The sequence below is a fragment of the Rhea pennata genome, chromosome 2 (genome assembly GCF_028389875.1).
Source record: "Rhea pennata isolate bPtePen1 chromosome 2, bPtePen1.pri, whole genome shotgun sequence".
NCBI lineage: Eukaryota > Metazoa > Chordata > Aves > Rheiformes > Rheidae > Rhea > Rhea pennata.
Genome location: NC_084664.1, coordinates 124,441,203 through 124,469,072, shown reverse-complemented (window position 1 = coordinate 124,469,072; position 27,870 = coordinate 124,441,203). Strand labels below are relative to the sequence as shown.

Here is a 27,870-nt window from a genome sequence, read left to right as displayed (position 1 = left end):
TCTTGCACATCTCTTTTCATCGACAACTTCTCTTTCTTCCAACATTGCTTAGCTTTCTCCTGGTGAGTCACTCTATCCAAGCCCTGTCTTGTAAGGTTATGCTGAAAACAAGATCTGACAGCTCAGAAGTGTACATTAACAGCTAGACTGATAATCACCATCCTGATAGCCCTTCATTGCACTCCTGCAAGTTTAATATATAGAACGCAAAACCTGGTCAGCAACGGGTGACTTACGGAAGCTGGATGTTGAGGGAAAATGGAACTGACATGCAAAAGTGCATTTGGGGATACGTTGGTACAGTAGGTTATATCTCACTGTACGTGTATCTAAATAAGGCAGGTGGCTGTCCTCTTAAAAAGGCTCCAGAAAACAGAAATGCAGACTAGAAGAAGAAAGGTAAGAGATGCAGACCTGGATTTTAAAAGAAACCCAGGGGAGCAGCGAAAAAAAAAACATATGTTGGACTTTATGTGAGGACACACTCTCCAGCACTCCCGCTGTAGGGGTCAAAGGTGCTGTGCTTAGCTAGGGAAACTGCTGAGGAAGCTTACGGTGATCTTCAGTATCCTCTGGTACCTAATCCACCTTCAGTATATTCCTGGCACTCAGAGAAGAAGGTAAAAGCACAACTAGCTAATAAAGAAAAAGAGGTTTCAAAGACTGAGCCCAGGAGATGGTCAAGCAGTGGAACGCATACGAATAGTCTCTTGTGTAGTTAACGTGGGCTATTTACCTGCTGAGATTGAGGTTAGCCTGATGGATAAGAAGAGCTTTAAGCTAAGGGCAAAGGTTTAATCTTGCTATCCTTTTTAATGTGTAGAAGGCAAAAATATCAACCAAAGAGGACGCAGCAACCATAAACATAACAAGAAAGAGAATACTAACATGAATGGAGAATCAGTCAGATTATATGATTTAAGGAAAAAACCTACTATACAAATGAAATCAAATGAGATTGATGTGAAATAGTTCAATGGATTGTAACTAATGCAAGAGCACAAAGCGAATCCAGATTCCTTTCATTTGCTATCGGAATTTGTGGTCTTCAGATATGTAAAAAATTTTCAGAAGTGCTTATATAACTTATAACCAATCTGTCTTAAACGCTGAAAATTTTAAAAATGCAATACAGAATCCTAGATCAATCAGGTACTATTTTACCGACTGCTCTTTAAAAAGACATTAAAAAAAAATTACAGCTTCTTGGCTGTCTGGCATATAAAGGAACATTCATCCCCAGTGGTCCTTACACTTCCCTAAACCAAACTTTTTAAATTAAGCACGTGCAAATCGGAACTTAATGTGCTCACACACATCTGCGTACACTATGCACACATCTGGAACATATATGACTACCACTCCTTTAACTGACCTAACATAGGCTGCAAATAGCAGGACAGCTTACACTTTCATGACCATATAACACAAACATATAAACACCTTTATATATCATTTTCATGCCATAAATATAAGGCTGAATGAAAGGGTCTTTTTTTCCAAGCTGCTTGAAACACAGGTCTCATATCTCCAGTAGAAATATTCACCTAGGATTTATATGAATACAACTGCTGTTTCATCTTCATACTAAAATCAAAATTTTTCATCTCCTCTGGACACCCACGAATCTCTACCCAATCACGGTCAGATAATACAGTAAAAGTCCAAAGAAGAAAATTAAACTTTTGTGAAGAAATTTGCCTTCATATTCCCAAATACTAAAAACATCTCAAAATCCAGAATGGTTACATCTTCCAAATATCTTTAATCGATTAAATGAATTCAGTTACAAATAATAAAATCAATCTCTAACATGCCACACCTAAAGAATCTCTTAAGCATATTCTGTGAGAAATGATGTAAAGATAGCAGATATAATATTGCAAATACATATCTGCATGCCAAATTTATCAGCATAATATTATACTAAATCATATAGTATTACTACAGTAAAAATACTATTTTTTTTCCAGCTACCAACCAGCAAGCTTAACATGGGAAATGAATACCAAGCTGTATTCTTGCCTTCTTCATTTTCATTCCTTAGCAGCAGAGAAGCAATCAGAAAGATGTGGAGCAACTGAAAACCTAACAGATTTAAATGATGGATGATACAAGCTCAGGATTCCCAGTGTGATGCCGTAAACTACCTGCCAAGTATGAGACAGCAAGAGTAAAATTGTCATTAGCTTTTCAATATGTTTATCTTGATTAGGTCACTGTTTTTTTGAGGCACTCAACAGATGGATAGGTATAGTGTATTGCTCAAGCAATTTGACCATTAAAGTCCTATTTATTAACGAAGTGTCTGTTCCAAAACAATGTTGCATTTCATAAGATGCTGTGATTTGAATTTTTTCTTAAAATGAAAATCTTATACATAAAAACAAAAATATCTTTAATTTGCTATAAAAGCAAACAGACGCAGCTTCTGTGTAGGAAGCGCTTATCAAACTGTCAATTAGCTTAAAGGAATAATTTCAAGTATTCTCATCTTTGTCTCTAGCTCCCAAGATGTTGTTAATGACCACCTTGAGGAGCTCAGTGTTTCCTCCTAGAAAGGATTAAAGTCTAGTTTGTACCTCGCCATGAGTTTTTTACGTAAAGACACAAACAGTTATCAGACAGTCCTAATTGTTCTCAGCTGAAGAACCTCGGGCAACAAATCACCATAAAAAGGAATGTAGTATCTTTATTTGCTTAATAGTTGCAAACTACTTTTACTTGTCTTTCATAGCACCTAAGTCTGTCTTTAGAATGATATTTTCAGTTGTTTAAAATAAAATTTTATGAGCTTAGAAAATGAAGTGCACATTTGCTTTTGGTACAGTTCTGGCACTATTGTTAGTTTGTGACAACTTAAATAATGTAAACGTGACCTGGTCTGATGAGTGTGAAATAGCCTGGGAAAGTTGTCTTACAATAATAGGAAAACCGTTTTTCATGTTGCTGCTGGCCTTGAACAGCAAAATCCTGGATTTGCCAGAGCTACAATTAGACTCAAACTTTTGAACTTGATTTTCTATAGCAAAGCTGTTGAGAGAATTGTCAAGTGGGCTAACAGGTTTACCACTCTGCACTCATCTGGCAAAACACAATTTTGCTGTCTTTAGGAGTAACATCTTCCTTAACTCTATTCAGCTAAAGCTGGGATAAGGAAAATGAGTCTCCTGAGAGCAGCAAAGCAAAAATCCAAAACTGACAGTGAGAATAGGAAGAAGGGGAAAAAAAGAAAAATAAACAAGGAAAAAAATTAGATTTCAAAATCCAGGAAGGTGCAAAAATGATGATGGATATTGTGCCAGGTTAAGGGGTATACTTCTAGTAGGAGGCATGGCAGCTTCCCCAGAACATCCATTAATGGCAACTTAGTAGAACAAATTGAGAAATAGAAACAGTCCTAAAGATTAATCAAATACAAACACTTCAGAGGCAGTTGACACATAACATGACACTTCTCACTTTCCGTTTAGCTTTGAATGGCGTGATGTCTGGGGCTACAGGTCTTCTCACCTACTTGTTTTAGAAATAAATCTACATCCCAGTCACACCAACCTGGAATCTCCCACTTTTATAAATTTGCATATACAGTATGGAAAAGGAAGTATTATTTTCCCAAATAAATGTTAGAATACTGAACAAGTGAAAGATGTTGATGAAAGTGTTTAAAAACTGAAGGAATTACTTTAACCATAGGTTTCGAAGAGATTCCAATCTTCCTCCAAACTCAAAGAAAAAAGATACACACATACTTTAACAATTTGAATCTCTCTCTCTCCCACACACCTGCAGTGCTATTCATGCCTGTCCAGACCGACCTATGCCACAAAAAAAAAAAAAACCTCAAAAAAATTTAAAGTTTCTAAAGATTTTTTCTTTAAATAGGAAATCTATCAAAAGAAAAGAAATACAAAACTAATCTTCTAGACAAAGAACAGGAAGAAAACTGTCACATTCTCTGGTTTACATTTATAACAGAACTCTATCTAGAGATAGAATAGTTTCAAATCTATTGTAGTTCAGGATATGATGTCATAATTTAAGGGACGCAGATAATTTAGTCCACAATATCTATTCATATGAACAGAAGAAAGCAAAAGGGGAAGGCAAAAAAACTTTCATTCCCCACACTCCTGGATTATTCCTATTTTAAATGGATTCATCATCCATGAAAGCGTATATAAGAAAGTTTTTTTGATTCTTCGGGTTTTTATTTATACTGCAACTTTAACTTTTGTGAAAAATACGACAGATTTCACTTCCATTAGATCCACAATCAGACTGACTTATTTTCTCCCCAAGTGATTTCTGAATTTTACATGAATCTTCATTTTAAAATGCTGTAAAGATACTTAACATGCTTCATTCACATTATATTACAGCATTTTTCATTAATGGAAAACCTGGAAATTTGCTGAAGAAAAGCTGAAGAGGTTTGCCAAAACCAAAATAAACAAAAAAAGTTAAAACATTGTAAGTCAATTAATTAAGTCCTCTTACCTTGTTCTTTTATCTGACGAATTTGCTTCACAGTTTCTTTCAAGATTGCACATTTGTCAGGTTTAAAGTTAAAGTTGTCTATGTCATTAAAATTTGCAAAAATCAGCTCTGCAAGTTCTTCTATGTATTTATTCTCTTGCTCACGATTACGTTTCTCAGTGCTTCTTTTAGGGCTGAAAGAGGAGTGTAAAAATGTATTTGATGTCATTTTGCCTTCTGGACAGCTCGAAGACGGTTTTAAGTAGCTTGAGAGTAATTTGATGAAAGTACAATGAACTGCTCTCTCTCACTACAAAAATATAACTTAAAAGTTTCTCAAGCAGAAGGATTTCTTTTGGAACAAATAAAGTAGCATTAAAAAAATACATTGCTTATTATTTCCCAGCAGTCACGTTTTGCTTTAAAAAGTTTTGTGATATAAAGTTCAAAAGAACAGCCTCTACAACACATAATTGATGAATCAGCGTAGTTTAGTACCGACTCCCCCAACTAGTACATAAAGTTAGCCATTTTCTAACAATTAAGAAAAATGTGTATATTTAACATTTTTTCTATGTCTTCATTAAAAAAAACTGCGTAAATTAAACACACTTGAAGTAATTGTACAGGTTTTCATATAAATGTAGGGTCCCTACTATGAAATTATGGAATACTGTCTGAGAATGCTACATCCTACATTGTTTTTATAGCTTTTTGGGGGTACTCAGTTTCTTAACCCACAAAATCCTCTCATCTAACAAGTGTATCCTCACTAGACAAAACAAACAGTCATGACAACCCAAAGCTAAGAAGAAATCCTTGAAGCAGCTGTAGAATTTGATTCCTGAATATTTTTGAGCTTGCAACATGTGCAAGTTGGGTTATGTTTGCTGAGGGAAAGGGTTGGTTTGCTCGCCTTTAAAAACATAACAGACTTTCAGAAGAAGCTTTAAAACAGGGAAAGAAAGTGGGAAACCATAGGGAATTTTATTAATGAGCTACATAGGTAAAGTATGTGTTAATGGATCACAGCCTACTTTTGCTACACACAGTAAAAGGAAAGGGAAAGTTGTTTCTCCTCAATTATTTGAAGAATGAGAATTATTAGCAGCGATTTGCTCCTTGCAATGCCTTCAGACATAAATGGTCTAACCTGGGTCCAAGCTGGTCAGGATCCTTGCGCTTTCTCGACTCTGCCCTGGATGGGTCAGAGGAATTTTCTCCCATCCCACTCATCTTGAACACATATCAGCAACTAAAAAGAAGAAAGTACAGCGAAAGTGTTATTGTGGAAAAGCCATTGAGTTCCTCTGTTTATACTTCTAAGGCTCCTGTTTCATTCTCAGCTCAGTTTTTACTTTGCAAATCTATCACTTACCATAGAGCTTGTGCTCTATGAGATGCTAAAAAAAATACTGTGTTTATTGCTCCACCAAATTTTATATAAAACTCGTTCAAAACAAAATATTTGGTGGGCAAATAAAGCATTATCATCACTTTCCTTGTTACCAGTTATGTAAGAACAGGTAAGTACATTTTGTGCCCGAGCTGCTGAATTTTCATGGCAATTTTCCCAGGCTGAATGAGGAGAGACAAAGGAAAATCCATAATGCCACACAACAAGAAAAACACCACAGAACTGAACTATATGAAATGAAACATGTATCCCAGCTACACGAAAAGGTAGCACATACAGCTTTAGTTAAAAATCAGAACATAATGTTTGCACAAGTACACGAACAATATAGCAGAAACAGAGCACCTGTCAGCACTAGGTATCACTGAGGAACTGATAAATATTTTGTATGTTTAATCTACCTCATAAAGAAAACAACACGTCAAGCTATCGCGTGTTAAAACAACACAAGTTTATTATAATCCTTGCTGTAAACAGCACATGCAAATCCTCACCAGCGCTTGGCCTAAGCACCTCCCAAGCACATGAAACTCCCCCATCCCCGAACAGCGAGTCTTCAATAATTAACAATACTCTGTGGATGGAAAACGCCGTTAAAAGGAGCACAGGGAGGTAGCGGCGATGATGAGGCAGCTCGTCCAGGCTGCCAGGTAGTCCTGGCTCGCCGCCCGCCTAGCCACGGCCAGCCTGACGGCAGGGAGACGTCCCCAGGCACTTCGGACAGCCCTGTCCTGCTGGGGACTAGCAGAAAAACAAACCTGCGGACCAAGTCGAAGGGGCCTGGCATCTCCAGGAGGTGATTCATACCCTGCTACAGCCCGAGGCTGTAATTCCACGGTCACTTTACACCAGCATCCAGCGGAAATCCTTAGTCAGGAACCAAAACCAGCAGGGCCACCTCCTCCTCCTCCCGCACCCTTGAATCCTCTGGGGATTCAAAAGGTCTTTGACATGCACGGTGCTGGAGCCTGTCTGAAAAATATCTGGGCTATTCTTCTCTGTTGCGTTGTACATGTATGTATGTGTGCATGTATATTCACACACACACACTTATATGCACGCAGACACAGATACACTGCCAATGTTTTGAGAACCATGCGCTTCAAGAAGAGCAAGAACTTGTTGGTGCTGCAGCTGAGCAGACCTGCTCAGCTCAAGGGGAAGACGTACCATCACAAATTCTGCGTTTCCTGGAGGTAGTCGGGGCATTCACAGCCTCACACCAACACTGGCCTCCCTAGGGAGTATGAAACACCTACGGTAGCACCCAGTGAGGTCTGTGACACTGACTGTTCCTTAACAGCTACACATCTCAATTCATTTCTTGCCCTAGTAAACATTCACAGTAAGTCCTTAATTTATTTAAATAGAAAAGCAGAAATACACATTTATCTGATTGATTAAAAGCTAGCTATTTGCTTGAATACATGCAATTTCATGACTATACAGCAGCAAAGATTGAAGGAAGCAGAAATATGCTATTAATAATTAAAGGATAATTAAAGAGAAGTTGTGAGGAGCCAGCAACTCCACCTATCTGTCGATGAAGAGTTGGAACTGCCCTCAAGGCTCTGTTTCAATGACTAAATTTTTCAGTAGCCAGGATGAGAAAAAATAATAATCATGATGAAAGCAGTGCATTCCAGAGATCAGGTGAACTCTGAACAAGACTTAGATGGTGCCCTAAAGTTCAGAAGAAAAATTAAGCTGGGGAATCCCTTTTTTTCCTCAGGCTTCCCAAATGGCACCTGCAAAATGTAAATCAGTCAAGCATTTTTCCAGAGAAAAGCAAGCACAGCAATTCAAGAATAGCTGTCACACTAGAATAGTGTGTTGAACTAGAATAGTTCAACAGCTCCCCCCCCCCAAACAATAGGGGTTAAAGTCAGAGGTAGGCATTAAGAGTGAGCATCCCTCTCCACTCCCCCTCTCTCCAGCCCAGAAAAGCAAGCAGGAACAGTTATTCCTGACAGTTATCCCATCTAGTCTTTCCAGCTTAATTTATATTAAAGAGAACTTTATTATTGCAGGACTCAAGTTTTATTCACAGATACACAGCTTGATTCTTCTTCCATTCACACTGACACTGTTCAGTACGAAATCCTCTATGTCTGTGATATAAGCCTTCAGGGGACACATCAAAACTAACCTCCCACCAATAACATCTAAACTTCATCTTTTTGTATTTAAGGGAATAAAAGTGGAACACTTATTTTAAAACTAGGACCTTCCCCCTGTGTTAAAGTTAGTAGTTGGTTCTGAACAAACAGTTTTTATTTTATTTGCACTTACAATCCATTAAACCTGTTTCTCAGCAGCATTATCAGTTTGTTCTTAGAATGAGTTACTTGTTTCTTTACTCATAAAGTTTCTCTGGAAATCTACCACCTACTAAATTTATTTTCTCCTCTCCCTATGCCTACATTAAAAAAAATCACATCCAATGGCTTCTATATGTTAGGCTCTACAAGTACTGTGTTTTAGGTGCCTGTGCCCCAGAGCAGAATTCAAAATCCAGATGTAGGCACCTAGGAAAGTGGAGAGCTAGGTGTTTCTAAGGCAATTAAAAAAAAAAAATCTAAGCTAGAATGAAAGTTTCTTAGTACTCTCCAGTAACCGTACTAAAAGCTGAAGGACATGGGCAAGAAATCTATTTACCAAGGCTGATTAGGGTCTGTCTGCCTAGGATGTATAAAGTTCTGCTGTTCTCTTGGAATTCAGAAACCAAAATCCTCCGAATTAGGAGAAACGAGCAGGAATCACCTTCTAAAAGTTGTGGCTTGATAGTCTACTGCCTTGCTCTTGTGTAATATTGTATAATGAACAGCCAGCAATTGGGAGATGGAGATTCAGTTCCCTTCTCTTCACAAAGAGGTTTCAAGCCTGTATTTTTCATCACGCAGCACAAGCCTTCAACCCACAGGTTACTTTCTTGCTGAAACTGGGCATTTCTGGACAAGCAGAGAGGGCAAGATCAACTAACTCTTACAGTGTGGCAGGGATCTCAAAATGTAGCCAAGTTAGCTTACACGTAAGTAATTTTAATACTATCTTGAGAAGCAAGAGATAGAGCATCCCTTAGGCTAAGGAGGGTAGCAAACCCGTATCTCCCATTTCTGACCAAAACTCTAAAAAAGTCAGGTAGGCCCAGGAGATGGGCAACATCCCAGTTCCTTCATGTATGTTTAAAAGAAAGCAGCTATTTCAAATTTTTTTTCCAGTTCACTTGGTGTAATAAGCATGTTCAAAGTCTACACGTCACCAGATGAAGATCTTTAGAGGGTCAGGGTACCTCCACAACTTCAGTGCAGCATTAGAAAGGAACTAAAACCACATTTTTCAGAACAGAGCACTTCTGGGCACATGTGGAACCAGAATAACAGGCATCTAGGAAACTTTCAAGTAAAAAAGGGAAGAACCTAATGAATTCAGACATTAAGAGTCTAAGGCATACAGACATCAACGGGTCAGGAGCAGCTAAACCATCTACACTGTTTTTTAGGTTCTGTCCTAATGCCTCCTACACAAATTAATCTATCCATCTCAAACATTCTTGGTTAATCATTATTACTAACAGTTTTTATAGTAAACAAAGATTCATAACAGAAGTTTAGATGTTAGGTTGTTCAAAGTACCTTTAGGGTCTTGAACCACACCAATAGCTTTCAAGATCAGAAAATAAAACTCAAACTTGCATACTCCTAACTCTTCCAGGAAATGTGACAATTCAAAACTGGCGCCCGTGAGAGCAGAATGACAAGTCAGAGGCTCAAAGCTTTTACTCCAATAAACCACTCCCTCGCGGGAACTACCTCAGATTAGAAAGTAACATTCATCCTGCTCCTCTGATCCTTTCATACCTCTCTGTAGGGTTTTCTAGAAAGAAGGAAGATAAAGAAATTGGACAGCTCTGTTCATCTGGTATTTTAGAAGCAAAGAAAATACAGTATCTGCTCCACCACAGGTCTTATGAAATAAAAATCTGCAACCAAATCAAGAACAAGTGGATAAGGCTTACTTAGTTTGGCATGGAATAGAAAAAGAACTAACCAAACTGGGAATTAATAAAAACAAGAATGGCAATAATTACTGAATTGGGAAGAAAGAAATATTTTTGTTAATGAAATAATGGCATTATGATATGTCAGATAATAAACAAAGCCAGTATTTATTTGCAAGAAAATGTCTTACAACGACAAATTAGAATAAATGTCTTACTGAAAGAATGATCTTGCAAGATAAAGCACTCCTTTTTTTTACTGTGCATGTTGTTTGGGAGTTGTAATGTACTCTAAAACAGAAACATAATATCCCACTATGGGATTAGTGGTTTGCCTGCTGTGTTGGTAGCAGATTTTTCATTTCAATATAGAGTAGATTTTTGTCCATTTACCCTACAGAAAAACAAACAAACAAACATACAAAAAAACACAAATAACCAAATAGGAACTTAACTTCTACTGCTGACTCATGATCATCACTGATGCCTGAGCTTCAAAAATTCATGTACATTTCAGTCTAACTTTTTCAACTGTTAAATGTAAATCTCAAAATTAGAAAATTATACGAATAAACTCTTGGGCAGTATATGCTAGTAATTATAGCCATTGAGGCGTTTCTAGTTTCTACCAGATGTTGGGAGGTTGAAAAGACAGAGCTGCAAAGAGGTTTCAGTCCATTCTTTCTTGTTATCAGGAGCAAAACAATCGTTTCTGCTCTCATTGTGACAGCACATCCTCCTTCACATCCTCCACCAGAAACTCCTCTAAGTTAGAATATACACAGAGATTTTTTAGCCTAAATTGTAAAGCAATGGTAAACATGGTATTTTTACAAGACATTCATCTTTCAAGGGGAAAAAAAATAAAAAACAATGTAAACCCAAAAATAAAACACGAGGGAGGAAAAAAAGAAAAATAGAGGCCTCATGAAGGAGGAGACAGAGAGAAAAAAAACTGCAGCACAAATCAGCTGCATGGATTTGTGGCGTCTCCTCCACTCCTCAGATGCCATCAAGACACACGACATACAGAGTAAACCTTCCAGCACTGATCCTCAGCATCAGTGAATCCAGTTAATCATCCAGAGTTAATGTAGAAGAAGATAATGTGCATTTTATCTCTTATCAGTGCAGGCCATCTTCCAAACACGGCCTGTTAAACTGTCAGATTTATTATAAGCCTAACAAATGCAGTTAAAGAATAAATGAGGATTACACCTTCAAAGCTGCTACTTCAATCTGAAAAGTAGCAAACAGAAGGCAAACGACCATGTGACAGACAACCAGGTAGCAGTGCTATGCCACTTCCAGTACACCAGCACTTGCAGTGTGCATATATAACTGCTAAATATAGAAGTTGCTTTCTAATTCAGTAATAAACAGCAAAGGAATACTCCTTTTTCTGAGAGAGAAAAAAAAAATCAGTGAAAGCTTTGGTTAAAATTTTCTCTAACAGCCTAATTTAGCAACATAAACAGCTCATATTCCCGAGGTTAATTATAAATTCAAACTTACATCTATTATAATTCATACTTTTTACTGTGAAGTTCTCATGATTAGAAGCTTTCAGTTGCAGTTTCAAAATTACCAGTGTACCTTACATACAACTGATGCTGCTGCAAGCCAGAGTAAAAGTAGAAATCATGGGCAACTTCTTTTTGATTCAAACTTTTTTCCCTGCTTATGAGCTTATGTTCATTGGATCCATTTCTGAAACTCAAAATGTTTAATACTGATAGGTGTTGAAACCTTCGGAGAAGGCAAGAACTGCTTATAATGCTTATCATTTTGTAACGGCCCCATGGTACAAACTGAAAACGTGAGGAAGTTGGTAGCAATAAGCTGCAAAACTCTGAAGTCACCTTCAGAGAACTTGTACTAAAATCTGATGTGCGCCCTGGTCTTTCTGTCAGTAGCCTTTTCGATCCGAAAACACTGATTACTTAGAGGATACGATTTTCTTTTGAAGAAGAGAAAGATATCATTAAAATAAGATTTATGGTAATAATTACTAAATTCTACTTTACACTTGAACTCTACAAACCAGAATTGAGAAAAGGAATATAATTTATTAGACAAAGTAATTGAGTCTACATACACACACACACACACACACACACACACATATAAAAGAACAGCAAACTGGCTGTAGCACATACTACTCATATTTTTGCTCACAGTCTGCAAAAAGCCGTAATGGACTATGAACAAATGCCTAAGCTGAAGGCTCCTTCCTCAGGAATCTCTTTCCTCTGACTTCTGTGTAATGGCTTTGGAGTGGTGTATTAGACAGGAACAAGAAGATACTCCATTTTCAGACTGAAAGCCAATAAGGCTCATGAATATTTTAGCTAAAAGACACTTCAAGATGCCACCGGGAAGACTGTCTAATAAACACATTAGGCTGCAAATGGGTAGCAGCAGCTCTTTAACACATGCTGCAACAATCTAATAAACGGCTAACATTAATGTCCAGTGTTACAGACTGGTATTTAAGAGCACTTTCTTTAAAACCCACCTAAATCCAGAAAGATAAACAGTTGGGTTCTTTTTTTCTTCCCTCCAGATACTCAACACCACCGGTTTGACAAGCCCACACTTCTGCTTTAGACTTCACCAAAAAACTCCAGCCTGACATCAGCGCTATAAGATGGCTTCTACTTTCTGTATTCCCATAGGTTAAATCTCTTAATATAGCCAGTCACTGAGCTGCTTACGGATTAGACTACGTCAACCAGCTCTAATATGCCCAGGAATAGCAAGACTAGGCTTTAACAGGAAAGCAGAGAAAAAAACACCATAGGAAGAAAGTACCGTTTTTCTGTGTAATGTAGGTTTTGCTTCATTCGCATCTTTTCACTTTTAAAGTGCTCTCACCAAAACATTAAATTTCTCAAAAAGGAGACATGCAGTACAACTGAAAAAAATCTTTCAAGACTCTGCATCATAGTTTTAGGGTTGGGATTCCATCTCTTTCTCTTCAGCAACCACTATTTCAGATTCTTATTACTCAGTGACAAAAGAAATGCAGCTTAATACCACTAAAATTCCCATAAAAACACCCCCCAAACCAACAAACCACTAAAACATTATTTGTATATGTGCCAGTCACACTTATGTCCTTCTGTTTGTGGTGGCTTAGTAAGTTAAAAAAAAAAAAAAAAAAAAAGAGAGAGAGAGAGAGAGAGAAGCAAAGAAAACAAAAATCATCATAACACCATTCAACCTTCTGTGTTGCATTTGAAGGGTATCAAACAATGGCTGCAGAAAATATACACCTGCAAACATTTTCAGTGCAAGAGGAGCCATCCAAATTCCTACAAAAGATGTTTATTTAAGCTAGAAATTTTCTTATAATTCATAACTATTAATGTTTTTATCTATCAGATTAATTTAAAAGCATAGTATTTTAAATCTACTACAATCTGAAGCAGGTCTTTGTCAATAGCAAAGTTAACAAATGAAGCAAATCTAACACTATGTAGAATAATATTATTAAACTTGTGTTTAAACAGACTTCGTTTCAAGTTGATGGTACCTATTTTAACAGTGAGGCAAACATATTTTAAATATTTTAATTGCTACTGAATGCTCTCTGCCAATCTCAGGTTCAAAACTGTCTTTGTCCACATATATATCTTTTTCTTCACAACATTCCAACCCTTCTCCATCCCAACCTACCCCGTCTCTTAAAAATTAGAAAAGAATAAAAACAGACAATATAGGGATAAACAGTGAAATAACTGCTGTTGCAAGTATAATGCACCTTGGAAAATTCAAATTGAGCAACATTGTTTTAATCCCATAAATATTCCTGATATCAGTGGATACATTACTTGCAATATCAGAAAGTTTATATAGTTCAGTGTGATTTTTAAGATGGACTTAATAGGGAGAATAATACGACTGATCACATTAGACAAAAGTATTTATGCATCTCTAGATCACGGTCATGCCTACATTAGGATTTAACTCAATCTAATTGCCTGTCAACTAACAAGTCAGCTAATATGCACATTAAAATGATGTCCTGTTTACTTTAGATAAAGCATATTCCATTAACAAGATCAGGGAACTGAGTTCTACACAGGTAAAAAGTAGAGGGCGAGCCAGAGAGAACAAAATGTCATTTCCATATCACTTTACCCAATAATATATAGCACTACTGAATCTATTATATCTGAATCTTGGAGCTCCATCATTTACCCCACCCAGTTTCAATTATTTCACATAGCTAGAGAGGTGTCAGTCCTACTGGCTGCTAGGACCATGCTAGCATGGCATTGCATGGCCGTATTACGCAAAATCTCCCACCAGAGGCTACGCTAATACAGCTAAAGCTTGCACTGGACCTCAGCTAGTGACGTTCACTCTGCATACCACCTTTTGTAGCTCTAAACTGGTCATCAAAATCATGCTCCTCAGTCCAAAAGTAATTTTGTTACTCAAAATACAAGATCTTACTGACTCTTTCTCCACAGTGTGGAACACCCAGCTCTATGCAGCTTCTCTGTGTCTAATCACGAATCAAACTCATGCTTCAGATTTAACTCATGGTTCAGATTTTCACTTAGCTTCAGCCCTAAGAGGCCTTGTTTTTCTCTCCTCCTCAATCACCTGTTACTAGGAAGCATGGTGAAACTCCTTGACTTTAAGATATCTGCCCTCTATCAGATCTGGCTAAAGTTGGCCAATGGCTTCAAAAGTTAATAAGAGGTGCAAAACCACATAAGTACGCATTCAGAGCGATTCCGTAAGTCTCTGGCACCTAGGAAATCTTACAAAAAAATCATAGTGCTAATTCAGTGTCCAGGTGGATCCTAGTACAATCACATTAATTAAGTTTCAGGCTAGTCTTTCAAATGCTAAATATAGAGCACTTAGAACTCTGATTTGCAGCAAATGTAGTCAAAACAGTATCCAAAGCAGTTCTATGTATTTTAACATTTTTATGATGGTGAATTAATAGCCCACCAGCCACATACCTACAAGATACATGCACATACACACTTCTTTCCAAAATATTACTGACATGCTCTCAGAAGCATGCATTTAATCTAACAGCTGAAATGAAGTTTCAATTCCAGAATCAAGAATTCTAGCATCTTTATTTCAGAAAGTTTCAACGTAAGAATAGAACAAAGTCAAGTGTACCTATATTCAAGTTAAATAAATCTCTGTACTGAGACCTACAACGAGGCAGAGCCACAGCAATGTTAACTGCTGCCCATGAACTGAATTTAGCTTCACTTAAATGTCATCATTTCATGCAGGAACGCAGCCGGTACACACATAAGGTTCAGAACTCTTGTATCACCTCGTAAAATTATATACTCAAGTTGTCCTTTTCAGTAGGGTGCCTGGCTTATCCTCCCCTTGCAAGAGGTGACACCTGCTGTCTCCACTTTTATCATGCAGATAAAGCACCTGCCCAGGGAAATGCAACATCCTCCTGTGGGTGCTTACCACAACCCTGCTCTCAGGAAGGGCTCTGAGGGCAAGGACTTGATATAGGACGACACTGCGGCGAGGGAGAACAGCCCTGGTCCTCTCCCTATTCCTAGCTCATGCTTTATCCAAAGCAAAGTGAGTAAGCAGGCAATTCCCCCCAGCAGATATGTCCTGAATCATCCCCGTATCAGTATCATCCATTTATAGTGGAGAAGCAGCATATGAAGGTGAAAGAATAAACAAGTTAACGTGCACATTTTGAGAGAAGAGCAAGATGCACAAAAGATCATACTTGTATCATCTCCCAACATACCAAGAGTTCTGCATCTGAAATTTGTACCAAAGATACTAGCTAGGCACCACCTATGTTACTAAGCACAAAAATCAAAACTGAGAGAATAAATGATGTCAAAGAGCCACATACAAGTGTCTGAAACATTTGTGAAGTACTGTGTAAAGATCCACCTCATAAAAATTAAGCGTCCACAGCCACCTTTTACACCCTGATCCTTTACGTTTACTATATCCACAGGTTTAAAAACCAATCTCTGAACGTTTTTAAAACAATTACTAATGATCTCAAATTTCATACCTGTGTCAGTCTTCATTCATACATTTCCACTTCTTTTAGTAAAATACAGCAGCAGCAATAACAAAGAGAAGAGTTAAAATGCCTTTTTAAAGCATTTTAAAGGAAAACCTAAGTCATTAAATACATTTGCTTTATTTAGTCAATTGCCAAGGAATAAAAACTTGTGGTCATGAGCTTTGTATTTATAAAAATATAGACTATTCACAAATAAAACAAATGTAACAATCACAGCATTAATCGAATTAAAGAGACATTTAGCTAGTGACTTGCCTGTCGTAGAGGTCCCCTGAAGGTATTTCAGGAAAAAGTACAAGAGCAACTAAGTGACAATCCATGTTTCAAAGGTTTCTATCTCTGACAATCAGTAGTTCAAGAACCACCTTCACTACAGTATTCTTTCCCTTCTCGTCCCTCCAAAACCTGTCTCCAAATGTGTCTAATTTCATCATAAATCCATATATACCTTTGGCCTCTACAGTGCTTACAGGCAATACCCTATAAGCTTTGCTACAGCACCCCCAGCAGCAGAAATGCCATTTCTGAAAAATCTGTAGAGTTCACAGAATCACAGAATGGTTGGTGTTGGAAGGGACCTCTGGAGACTATCTAGTCCAACTGCCCTGCTCAAGCAGGGTCACCTAGAACACATTGGAGAGGATCGCATCTGGGTGGGTTCTGAGTATCTCCAGAAAAGGAGACTCCACAACCCCTCTGGGCCACCTGTTCCAGTGTTCTGTCACAATGCTAAGGGGACACTATGACCCAGTTGAAACACACTGGAATTTTATCACCAACTTCACTGTATCTTGGATTTTCCTCCTAGACTATTAGATAGAGACATCAAACTGTTATTTCTTTCTTTTGTATGAGATAAATCACTCCATGGGCCTGTGTCACAACTATGCTTGTATCCTGCAGCCCAATAAAAACACGGGTACTCTACTATTTAAGCTGCCTGTTCACTATCATCCATTTTATTCTCTTTGTAGAGATAAACCAAAATTAACTGGTGTTAAAAATGCAAAACATTTATGATAAAAAAAAAGTGACAATTGCCAAGAAAGAATCTGCGTATTCCATGTATTTTTAATTTTTGAAAATAATTAAATATACTAGAGAACCATTGAAATCCACTGGAGAAGCACAGAAATACCCAGTAAGTTCACAGAAGCAGCTGACCAGAAGCCTGTAATACACTGCCTGGTAATGAAAAATAATGATTTAAAACTATTTAGACTGAACACTTGGAAAAACTTCAGGAAAAGTAACAAAAATAATTTTATTACCATGCAGTTTTTATATATATATATTTTTTTTTTAACTAGAATCTTGTATTAGATGGTTGCTTTATTACAACTACCCATGCTATCTGAAATGAAAAACCAGAGCACTACAATACATTGATGTATTTTTCGTTGGGGCAGCGCATATAAGGAGAAAATGAAAAGGGAATAGCAAAGAGGCGATTCAGGTACAACACATATTGCAAATTAAGTACATTTATCCCAGACCTGTGTTTCTTCTTTTCTAGTTTCTTCTTTTAGGATTTCCTTCACACCCCTGCCACTTTCCTTACATCCTATATCCATGTGCTCCATCCACCCATTCCCAATACCCCACTCTGTAACTCAGACTATCAGGTAACCAGCCTCAGGGTCAACCACAGACTCACAGATTTGAGCGTAGCCCATTTCTGCAAGAAGCATTTCCAAATCTCCCCCTCACCTGCAGAGACTAAAACTTTACCTAATAATAATTTTCAGTCCAAATCAGCCATTTTTCTGGGCTGACCACAGCTGAATGCGTGTCTAAGACCAGCTAACGAGTCATGCAGCAAGACACCTCCGTTGGATCTCCTCCCAGGTACAGTAATTCTCCATTTCCAAAGGTTCTTTTGCTTCCCTGAGCTCAAACAGCATGAGTCTGTCCTCAGGCCCCAGCTCACGCTACTCATTATCATTTGGGGTTATTTTATAGCAGAGTCCCAATAAATGTATTTAATTTATTAAAGAAGTAGATTCTGATAATTGACGTTGTTTTCATGCCTTTCTTCCTTTTTTTCCCTGTTAATAAGTAAATAAATAAAATGATGCCAAAAAAAAAGATAATCAGCCAACTGACTTGATAACGGCATTTGTTACTAGTTACAACTCTGACGCAGAATTCTCAAATTCTCTGTTTAGACATTCCAAAAAGGTTTATTTTTAAAAATATGGTACATTTTGCAATGTAATAATGCATTCCTTCCATGTGCAAGGAATTTACATTACCGAGATGACAAAAAAAAAAAAAAATGAAAGTAACAACTTCTGAACACTACCACTGTAACCTTTTTGACTATACTAGCATTGAATTTTTTTTTAAGTGTGGGCAAGGGATAAAACAAAATTACTCTCGTCATAGATAATGCTTGAAGTTTCATACTACATACGAAACTACATATAATACTTATTTCTATGAGAAATTACTTACAAAATAAAACACTGCAGTTTGAGTTTTGTCAGAACAGGGCGCCCCGTGAAAAGCACTGCCTGTACTAAAGGTCGCTTTTATCCAAAATTTTCGCCTCAACGTGTCAAAAAAAAGTACGCACGAGGCAAACAAAATGATTCCCAGCCAGGGACAAGCAGTAAAAGCTGGTTTTCTAGAAAACGCAGGCGCTGACGTTTCGGTAGGCTCCGCTTGGCCCCCCCGGCCGCGTCAGACCTTCCGTACTGCACTGAAGGAAGAGCACGCAGCGAGCAGGGAGGAAGCGTCACGGTCCTCGCGGCTTCTGCGTGGGCTGCCGCGAGCGCGGCGGGCTCGCCGGCCTCCGCGCAGCGCTGCTGCACGCCGCGGGCCCGCGCGCCGGGACCGAGGAACCCTGCCATTAAAACAATCAAACCGAAACCAAGGGGAACAAGCAAATAAATAGCGCTGCCTCGCTTACAGCTGTGCCTCGGTCCTCGCAGTATGAAGGAAAGCATCTTCAAACGCGTACTACATTAATTTGAAAATTTCCTTCCCCCTTCTGTCTCAAAGTAGCACGAGTTTTTCAAAGTCCTAAATAAAATAAACTAAGGCATTTCCTGTAGGCATTTAATTAATTATTAAACAGCTTCTGAGCATTATAGTCACCACCACTTTTAAACGTGTATCCGGGAAAACACACTTTTAGCAAACTGGCAATGTGCTGCAGTAATGACCTGTCTTTGCAATCCTGCCCTTAACTCAGGAGGAAAAGTCCCAGGGAAATTAAGATCGATTCCCCTATGCAAATCCAAACATTTCAGCCTACCACTCTTTTTATGGTACAGGATTACTGTTACTGCTACAAAGTAAAGAACAGTACTGGGCTTAACGCTGTGTATAGCAGAAAAGCAAGAAAAACCCAAGCCTGCAAGAACTTCCCCAGCAGGCACCACAGCATACTAACTTCATCCATGACACCTTCCATACCATCTAACCTTTTTGCGGGGGTTATTATTATTTAATTAATCTGAAATTTTAAATGTTGCCCTCCCAAGGTTAAAAGAAAGGTAAATACTGCCAAGAATTTAATGACATCAGCATGCATAACCATGAGATAAATATGAGGTCTGAAGATTAAATGAATGTCATTTTGTTTACAGGATTGCATACTTGTAAAGAAAACTATTAAGATTAGAGAATTGAGAAAGTTATATAACAACTGCAAATGTTTCAGGCTGTTTTGTCTATTTACAGTCTTGGCCAGAAAGAGAAAGGTTTATTATAAAAAAATTTCAGTCTGACTTATTCTGCACATTTCCATGTGCATAAAAATTACCAAACACTGAATAGTTATTACTGCAATGAAAAAGACACTCTTGAGCTCCACCTCCCTCTTGACAGTGGGAAAATATAAATGGGTTTGTGCATTATTCTGGATGCCAGAAAACATGCTTACAAAAATGTTTTCCTGTGCACTACGATATATTTAGCTGTCACAGGCAACCACAAGTACACCTGTAGCCACTAAAAAAAAGGGGTGGGGGGAACTATACAGACTTGGGAATCAAATTTACATTACTCTTTGTATCTGGTATGAGAAAGATCTTTTAGTTGTCTTGCTCAAAAAAAAAAAAAAAATAGTTGTCTCCTTCCTCCTCACCCCCCCCCCCCCAAGACCAGCCCCCTCCTGCCTCCTGCCCCAAGCAAGCCCAGGCACCCCCGGAGCAGGCGCAGGCGCACCTGGACCTGCAAAAAGGCAACACTAGCCACAGCCAAATCCCAGCGCTTCGGAAACGCACCTTGTCGTCTTCCACAGCCTTTGCAGTTCAAGACAGATCTCACCACTTTTTCTGCGTCTTCAGATCACGACGTAGGTAAATTCCCAATGCATCACACTTGCTTTTTATTAAAAACAAAGCGTGGGAGGGAAGGAAAAAAAAAGGAGGGGAAAAAAGGAAAAAAGGACAATAACCAGTAAATTTATTGCTTTAAAAATACCAGTTCTCCGTTATCCCAAGCCAACATTATGTCTTGATGTAAACCAAAGCACATGCTGAGTGAGGACGTGCGCACACAGCAGCTTATCATCTCTGTCATCTGCTTCTAATGACAGCTGACAAACTAGCCGCACTAATCCTTTCCTAACTGCTGATCAGGGAGATCCCCCTTTGACAATCCAGCATGGTGGAGCACTCGAAAATTCCTCCTGCTTCGGCTCTGCTGCTGCTCTAAAAAGCAGTTTCCTTTTCATTGAGATAATAGCCTTTTCTGCGGTCACGTGGCCCCCAAGCTACATGAGCAGAGCTTCACGATAACAGACGGCGCAACTCCCCCCCCTCCGCTCTTCTCTTGCCAGGGTACGACTCCGAAAGAAACCCCAAACCACTCCAGATCGTTTTGTATCTTCCTCTGTCGCAAAGCAAATCGCACTGCCTGACGTGAAAGCGGACAGCAGGCGCTCCCCTCTACTTCTTGCACGAAAATTAACACGTAGTTTTTTTAGGCACTGGCCTCTGCCTTCACTGGGGCACACAGACCAGTCATAAACATGTCATATGACGCTAAACTGAATATTAAGCATGTTATCTGACATGCTAGATTTACTTTTCCCCCAGAGGACTTTAATTTTTGCCTGTAATTTTAGTTCTGCTGCAATAAATACTCTCCTCCCAGCAACACTCTATGGATTAACTCCTCCCAGGACAGAACTCATGTGCCAATACTAAAAAGGACAAACGAACGATCTGCACCACAACTTCCAGCCTGAGTCCTTCCCCTCTTTTTTTTATTTTTTTATTTTTTTTTTTAAGTAACATCATTTATCTTCCTCTAACTCAATACCCTGATAAATACCCTAAGCATTTTAAAAACATACTGTCCAGAGGCGAAAGCTACCCAAACTTCCCAGGCTTCCTGATACCAGGGTGCCAAGTCCCAGGCAAGTCTGCACACAACTGCTCGGAGCCTTCCTTGTTGTAAAAGGTATAGTGTAGACTCAAAGATACTGCTTTGTCCTACCATGACTGAAGTATTTCACAGACTGAAAACAGAACAAACTCCTTTTTCCTCCACTGGCATCCCACTTCTCTGCAAACAGGGCACAGGTTATAAAGAGAACTAATCTATTCCTCCAGGCTTGTCCACCTTCCCCCTCTGGCAAGACTGGACAGCGAGGAGAGCACAGACCGGCACAGCTTTTCACCCGACCATGTTGCAGCTTGCTGACTGTTTGAGAAAGCTTTGGATAAAACATCATCAAATAATTCTGAAGCCCACCAAACAACTACTTATAGCCATGCACCTCTTCTTGCCAAATCTTGAGGGGAAAACAGATCGCTCTCTTTTCTTACACTACCTCCATCATTTCACATTATACCAGATTATTATCCTTAAACACAGGTTTGACTGTAAGCACCTGCAGTTCCTCCAGAACTGCAAAGGTTAGAGACTCTGGTTGCACTCACAGGAAAATAATGTGGGAATTGGGAAGGCCTACTGATGATGCCCCTCACCCACCATTGCCTTTTCTGTTCATATCTCTTCCTGGGGACAACCTCATCCAGGAAACAGCCCCTGACCAAGAGCTCGCAGGGAACGCCGCCCTCGGCTGCAGGGAGAGCTGGGGCACAGGCTTTCTGCAGCAGGGAACGGGACCCATTTCGGCAGCACAACGAATCCTCTTTTATACTCCTCCCTTCTCCATGCTTTAGAGATTATCTGTGAGGAAGATCCTAACTAAGTCCAGGAGGAAACAATCTGGCTCAGTAAGAAGACTGTATTATAGACTAAATTAATCAGACAGATAAACATACACACTAACTGAATATTAATTTTGACAGTTCTTTCTTAAGATGTCTTTGCATTTCAAGGTACCACACTAATAAGGTAAGTAAAATGATCTTTTTTTTCAGAGGCATATAACCTGTAAGTCACATACATATGTATATTAAGTCTATATTATATATACAGTGAGGAACTGCTTAGCAACTTTAATTTCTTTTATTTGAACTAATTGTCACATAAATTTTCTATATTCCTCAACTGAAGGAAAGAACATCACACATACTGGTTAAATTGGCAAAATGATACAAACATGCAAAAAATGAAGATTACAGAGGGGATTTCTGATATTCAGTAAGACAGATTAAGAGATAAGCACTAGAAATAAAATGAGCTTTCACAAGAACACAAACACACACACATGAAATATTTCACTTGCAAAGCATAAACTTAAGGAAAACAAAAAACAAAAAGGAAAGGGAGAGGCAGAGGAGAAAAACGAAAAAGGAACAGAAGAAGAAAAATAAACAAGAAGAAAAAGGAAAAGAAAAAAGAAAAAAGAAACAAATAGAAGAAGAAAAAGAAATAGAAAAAAGAAAAGAGAAAAGGAAAAAAGAAAAAAGAAAGAAAGAAAAAAAGAACACTAGTCAGATACCAGAGCTAGAACTGTCCTGCTGATATTTACAGGAAGCTTGTGAGGAGAAATTCAAAGACTATGCAATACGGTGAGAAGAAACACAATAATTACATATTCAGTTTTAGGGAAGGAATTAAGTGTAAATAAAAAGGAGAAACTAGAAAAGAACCACTACAGCAATAAAACACGAATTAAAGATTGGAAGAAGTGAAAGCATACAGCTATTATTTAAAAAGATTGCTTATTGAAGAACAGAGTATGAATAAAATGAATGGAGAAGAGGGAATGGACTATTGCAGTACACTGACTGACTCCAGACGAAAAGCAAAAGGAAGAAATGAGCGAAAAATAGTCCTATCTAAAAACAAGTTTTTCAAACGCTTAAACAAGGAAACACACAACTGCAAAGGAAGACAGGCTCTTTGGTTTGATCAAGCCAGCAAATAAATGCTTCCAAAGGAAATGACAGCATCAGTGTCTTCTTTTAAATACAGTTTTATAGGAATCCTCCAAAAATTTGGGGCTGAGCAGGTGACCTTTAAAACAAACACGGGATGAAACAAATGTCTTACAGAGCAGAGGAGGTCCATCTAAAGTTTTCTCTATGAAACACACTTCATTAATACTTTGTTTTGTCTGCCCAGACAAGTGGTTTTGTAGTAGACACAGAAGAGCAGGCCCTCCACTGAAGCATTTACCATTTATTTTTTAGCGTGATAAAATAAATGAAACTAGTAAACAGAAAACTGCTCTCCTTACATGCAACTCTTAAATTAGTGATTTCCTTTTCTTTCTTTTTTTCCTCTTAAGGAGAAAGAAAGAGTGGACTGGGCAGAGAGGAGACCATGTCACGACTAACTCTTTGGCCTTGTTTGCCCTTCTAACACACCACTAGCTGACTGGAAAAGCAGTCCCCAAACTCCTCGTGGTTTTTCAGACTGTTCTCTCATTGTCTCCACAAATCCTGGAGAATGAGAAAACAGTTCTGCCTTCTTTAAACCATTTATTCCTCTTAATTCAGAGCACTGAGAAGGGTACAGTTATTTCCAGTTATAGTGATGGCAGTTATTTACATTGCAGAATAGTAAGACACTCTGAAAACATGTTTAAGAGACTACAAAGCAGACTCGCTAGGCTTTATTCAAGACAAGAGGCCACTGACTTTTAAGAAAGCTGCCTAGCCAGCGTTAAGTACTGCTTGTGAGAAAGACTGGAAGGGCAAAAGCCCTTTATCAGCACAGCAAAGCACAAACAGATTGCACTAGGACTGACTTCCAAGCAGCACAATATACATATTATTGTTCAAGTCAGGAATGCCAGTGACAGTGCAATGATCTCTCATGTATTAAATTTCAATAAACGAAGCAGCAAATATACTGCTTTCAAATATTAGGTTGATTTCTAACTATCACTATGTGAACGCTAACATAAATATGAAGATTTTCAGGTCAAAACCGGAAACCTGTTGACTTACGTGCCAATGACATAAGTATTTTAATGCTTCGGGAGCTTCTAATCAACAACTAATTGGAAGCCAAGTGGAATTTTCTTTTTCCTGTTGCAAGGAGAGGAAAAATATATAGGAAACTATAGCTAATTCTCGTTCTTCTGATGTTTACACCTTGTTCTGAGAGAAGTGGAGCACCACAAAGCCCTGCTAGCATCAGTATCAACGCAATTCCCTCGGAAGTCCGAGCGCTCAGCATTTCTCCCAGTCAGTCTCACCGTTAGCACCGCTTACACCCACAGTAAGGTAACACAGCGCGCCTTGCCACTTCTGTTGGTCAGAGCATGATGAAAGGACAGGAGCACAGCTGATAATCCTCATACTACCGCTAACTTCCCTTCACAGTACGGAAACGTCCGTGCCGCACCAGCACAGCTCACTGAGGTCCAGCAACGGTGCGCCCCGCCGCCCACCCGGAGCATCCAGTGTGCAAGTTTCTGCTGCACCTAAACAGAGGAGTTGAGACTGTGGTGTCTATATATAGTACGGGTATGGCCATTGAATATTTTGTTTTTTGGGTACATAAGTTTGATAATTCATTTTTTATTGCAATTCTTTGGGTTGGGGTTTCTTTTGGAGCTTTTTGCTTATTTTTGAAATCCCTGTGGCTGTTGTAATCCCTTATCATTAGTTATATTGGGAAGGCATATGAGAGTAGAAAAAGAGGCTCTTTGCATGTGCTCTGGAAATAAGTTTGGGCTCAGCTATTTCTCTTCTTGCAAAGTACTGAAGGGATATTCAGCTCAGCAGCTCTGCCTCTGGGTAGGTACCTCCAGGCTCTGACGTATTTAGGCCTCAACCCAGAGAGAGGCGAGTTCAAGCCAGCGAGTCGCTTTCCATCAACACTGAAAACACACGAGAGGAACTCAACAGAGGAAGTTGAGTAAGCAGAGAAAAACAAAACCAGAATAGAAATACTACAGAATAGAAATAAATATGTTTACATGACTGTTGTAACAGCTAGACCTACCATCTAGTTTTAAAAGAATGCAGATAAACTATGAAGAGTACAGGAAAAATATCTAAAGAAATTATTTTAATTCTATAATATGTGCTTTTTAGTGACCATGTTTTAAAAACAGCTCCATTTATTTATGGCAACACGTAAGAAGTCACCTCATCACAAAATAGAAGTTCTTGTATGGGGAAAGACTTCTGAAAAGAAAAGGTTTTTTAACCCTGCAGACCAAGCTACGGCAAGATTCAATGGCTGAAATTTTAATAAGACAAAAGTTTAAATTAGGTGAAAGTCAGACTTAAAAATGTTAATTTTTAACAGTGAGAAAAATTACACTAATTCACCCAAGGATAAAATAGGCCTTCTGTCATGGAAGTTTCACAGCTAGAATTGCATATACTTCAAAATGACATCATCTGCTCCATCATGGGAGAGGATTAAGGTAGAAATCATTTGGTGAAATATTAGTCTCTGATAACCAAGCAAGCCGGCGTAGCGTTACGCTCCGTCTGGCCATAAAACCAGCGCTGTGTGAACTCATCAAGATTTGATATATTGCCTGTGTTTTTTCTTGAAATAGAAAGTTGCTGTTGTGTTTAATGCAAGCGGGACCTCTACCTTTAGTGCAAGATGCAGCAAATTTCTGCCTCTAGTGATGAATACCTGCATCTCTGTGCCCAGATCCTCCCAGAAGGTAAAATTTCCCAGTAAGCCATTGAAGTCTGAGGCCTTGTCTGTATGTTCAGGAGTCTTCTTCTACCTGCTGGGAGCTGGTAGATACTGCAGTGGAGTTGGAGAGACAGTTCCTATAAGTGGCAAGAAGGAAATACAGAGCTACCGCATCTCGCAGACCCCGAAACTCCAGCCTTCCACCTGCCACTGCGCGATCTCTTCGAAGAGGGAGGACTCTGCAAACTATGACTAACACCACACGCACCAAAATGGGAACACAGAAACAGCTGCTCAGTTTTGAGAATAAATAACAAGCTAATTTAATGCTGCATCATCCACTCTAGCTAAATCTTATAAACACTTCAAACAGCATTAAGTCAGTGCAAATGATGAACGGTAAGCAATAACGGAGAGTAAACACTGAGGATTGACCTTTCTCCCTAACCATGAGGAATTTAGCATGTCATGTTACTAAAGCAGGGCCACGTCAGATTTTGGTATGGACTGATTTTACTAACTATTCAGTATATCTGGGGATGATACAAAGTACAGAAAGGAAGCCAAAAAACGTTGGCTTTTATCTATAGAGTTTTGCTTTAAATTGTTCTAGAAATTTTAATCAGTACCAGAAACCATTATGAAAAGCTGAGTTGCACAGCCCAGACCCAAATCCTCCCCAACAGGGGCTGTCATAGATAGCAGTATTTGATCAGAAAACTGAGAGCCAGAGCCTGCAGCCTACCAGGCAAAACAAAAGTGAAAGGGAAAATAGCAGCAGTTGGAATTCATTCGATTTCCAATAAAACAAAGAAATATTCTAATCTGAAGTAAAATCAGCTTTAGGTCAACTGGTCTGTGCTGCTTTTTATAACAAGGTTGACGTGATAGAGTTGAGATTTAACTGAAATATTGCGAAAATTTGAAAACTTCAAATGCTACATGGTGAGAGTGAAAGAGAAAAAACAAGTTTGTGCAGAGACAACAGCAATCTCTCAGTGTGGGCTATCAAGGAATAGCTAAAACAAATGACAGTTGTGTCCCCCACAGAAACAGGACTTGGTTACCTCCTCTGCCACAAAAGTGCAGGTTTTCTACCAGTGCCAGCAACAACAAATGGCAGCTCCAAAACATGGAAAATGATCATCATTTTATCTAAACAAAATGCCAGCAAAATTCAGGTATGCAGGTAATTATTCACAGTGCAAATGAGCCATAGCGTTCTAATGGAGAGCTAGTTCTTAACCAAAATGCAGCAGAATTGCAAATAACCCCCAGTGCTTAGTGCTGAACATTTCAATCAATGGTAGGAGAGGAAACATGTTAGGACATGAGTCTATTCCTAAGAGAAAAGTTCAACACACTGAATTCCCAAACAGAAATGTATTTCTCAACTTCAGTTTGCTCTGCTTTTTTTTTCTAAAAAGAACTGCAAGGTATGCGCGTGCGTCAGCTCCAAGCTGACAGACTGAAGGGAAAGGCTCAGACTCACGTACAGCTCACGTGAGCTCACGTACAGCAATTAAAAATATATAGCACATGCTGTCACATCCTGAGAACCTCTACATACATGTGTGAAAATTATGTTGTGAAGTAATCTGAAAACTAAATCAATTAAGATCAGGTATAATCTCTGAAAATAAAAAGTAGGTATGCTACAGCTGCTCATGAAGTAGGACTGTCAGATCTCTCCTGAATGTAAAATAAGTGGCACCTACCATGTTTACCACAAGACCTATTTCAGAAGCTGATTCCTATATGCCAAAGATACCAACAACATGGACTGTAATATTTTCCTGAACATTTGCACCTGAGCGTGTTGCACGGAAGATATCCTACAAGGTCAGTTAAATGCAAAGAAAAGTCAGCTTCTGAAGACTTCACTGCTTTTTATTTGGTTTTGACCAAGAGACTCCATCTCTTCCTTCC

General features: G+C 38.7%; 1 protein-coding gene across 6 annotated transcripts in view; it reads right to left on the bottom strand.

The window, feature by feature from the left end:
* Nucleotides 1-27,870, bottom strand: part of NCOA2 (nuclear receptor coactivator 2) — a 184,104-nt gene that overhangs the window by 70,075 nt on the left and 86,159 nt on the right. For 5 of the 6 annotated variants that reach the window (XR_009957682.1, XM_062570289.1, XM_062570288.1 and 2 more), the window contains exons 4-5: nucleotides 5,633-5,734; nucleotides 4,501-4,673 (exon numbers count right to left, since the gene is read on the bottom strand). Coding sequence is in view for 5 of the 6 variants with exons in the window: in XM_062570289.1 (XP_062426273.1) it covers nucleotides 4,501-4,673; nucleotides 5,633-5,715 (256 nt within the window). In the remaining variant the exon portion in view is untranslated. Of the gene's footprint in view, nucleotides 1-4,500; nucleotides 4,674-5,632; nucleotides 5,735-20,189; nucleotides 20,278-27,870 lie in introns of those variants that run through there. The other variant, XM_062570292.1, reaches the window with a different exon arrangement.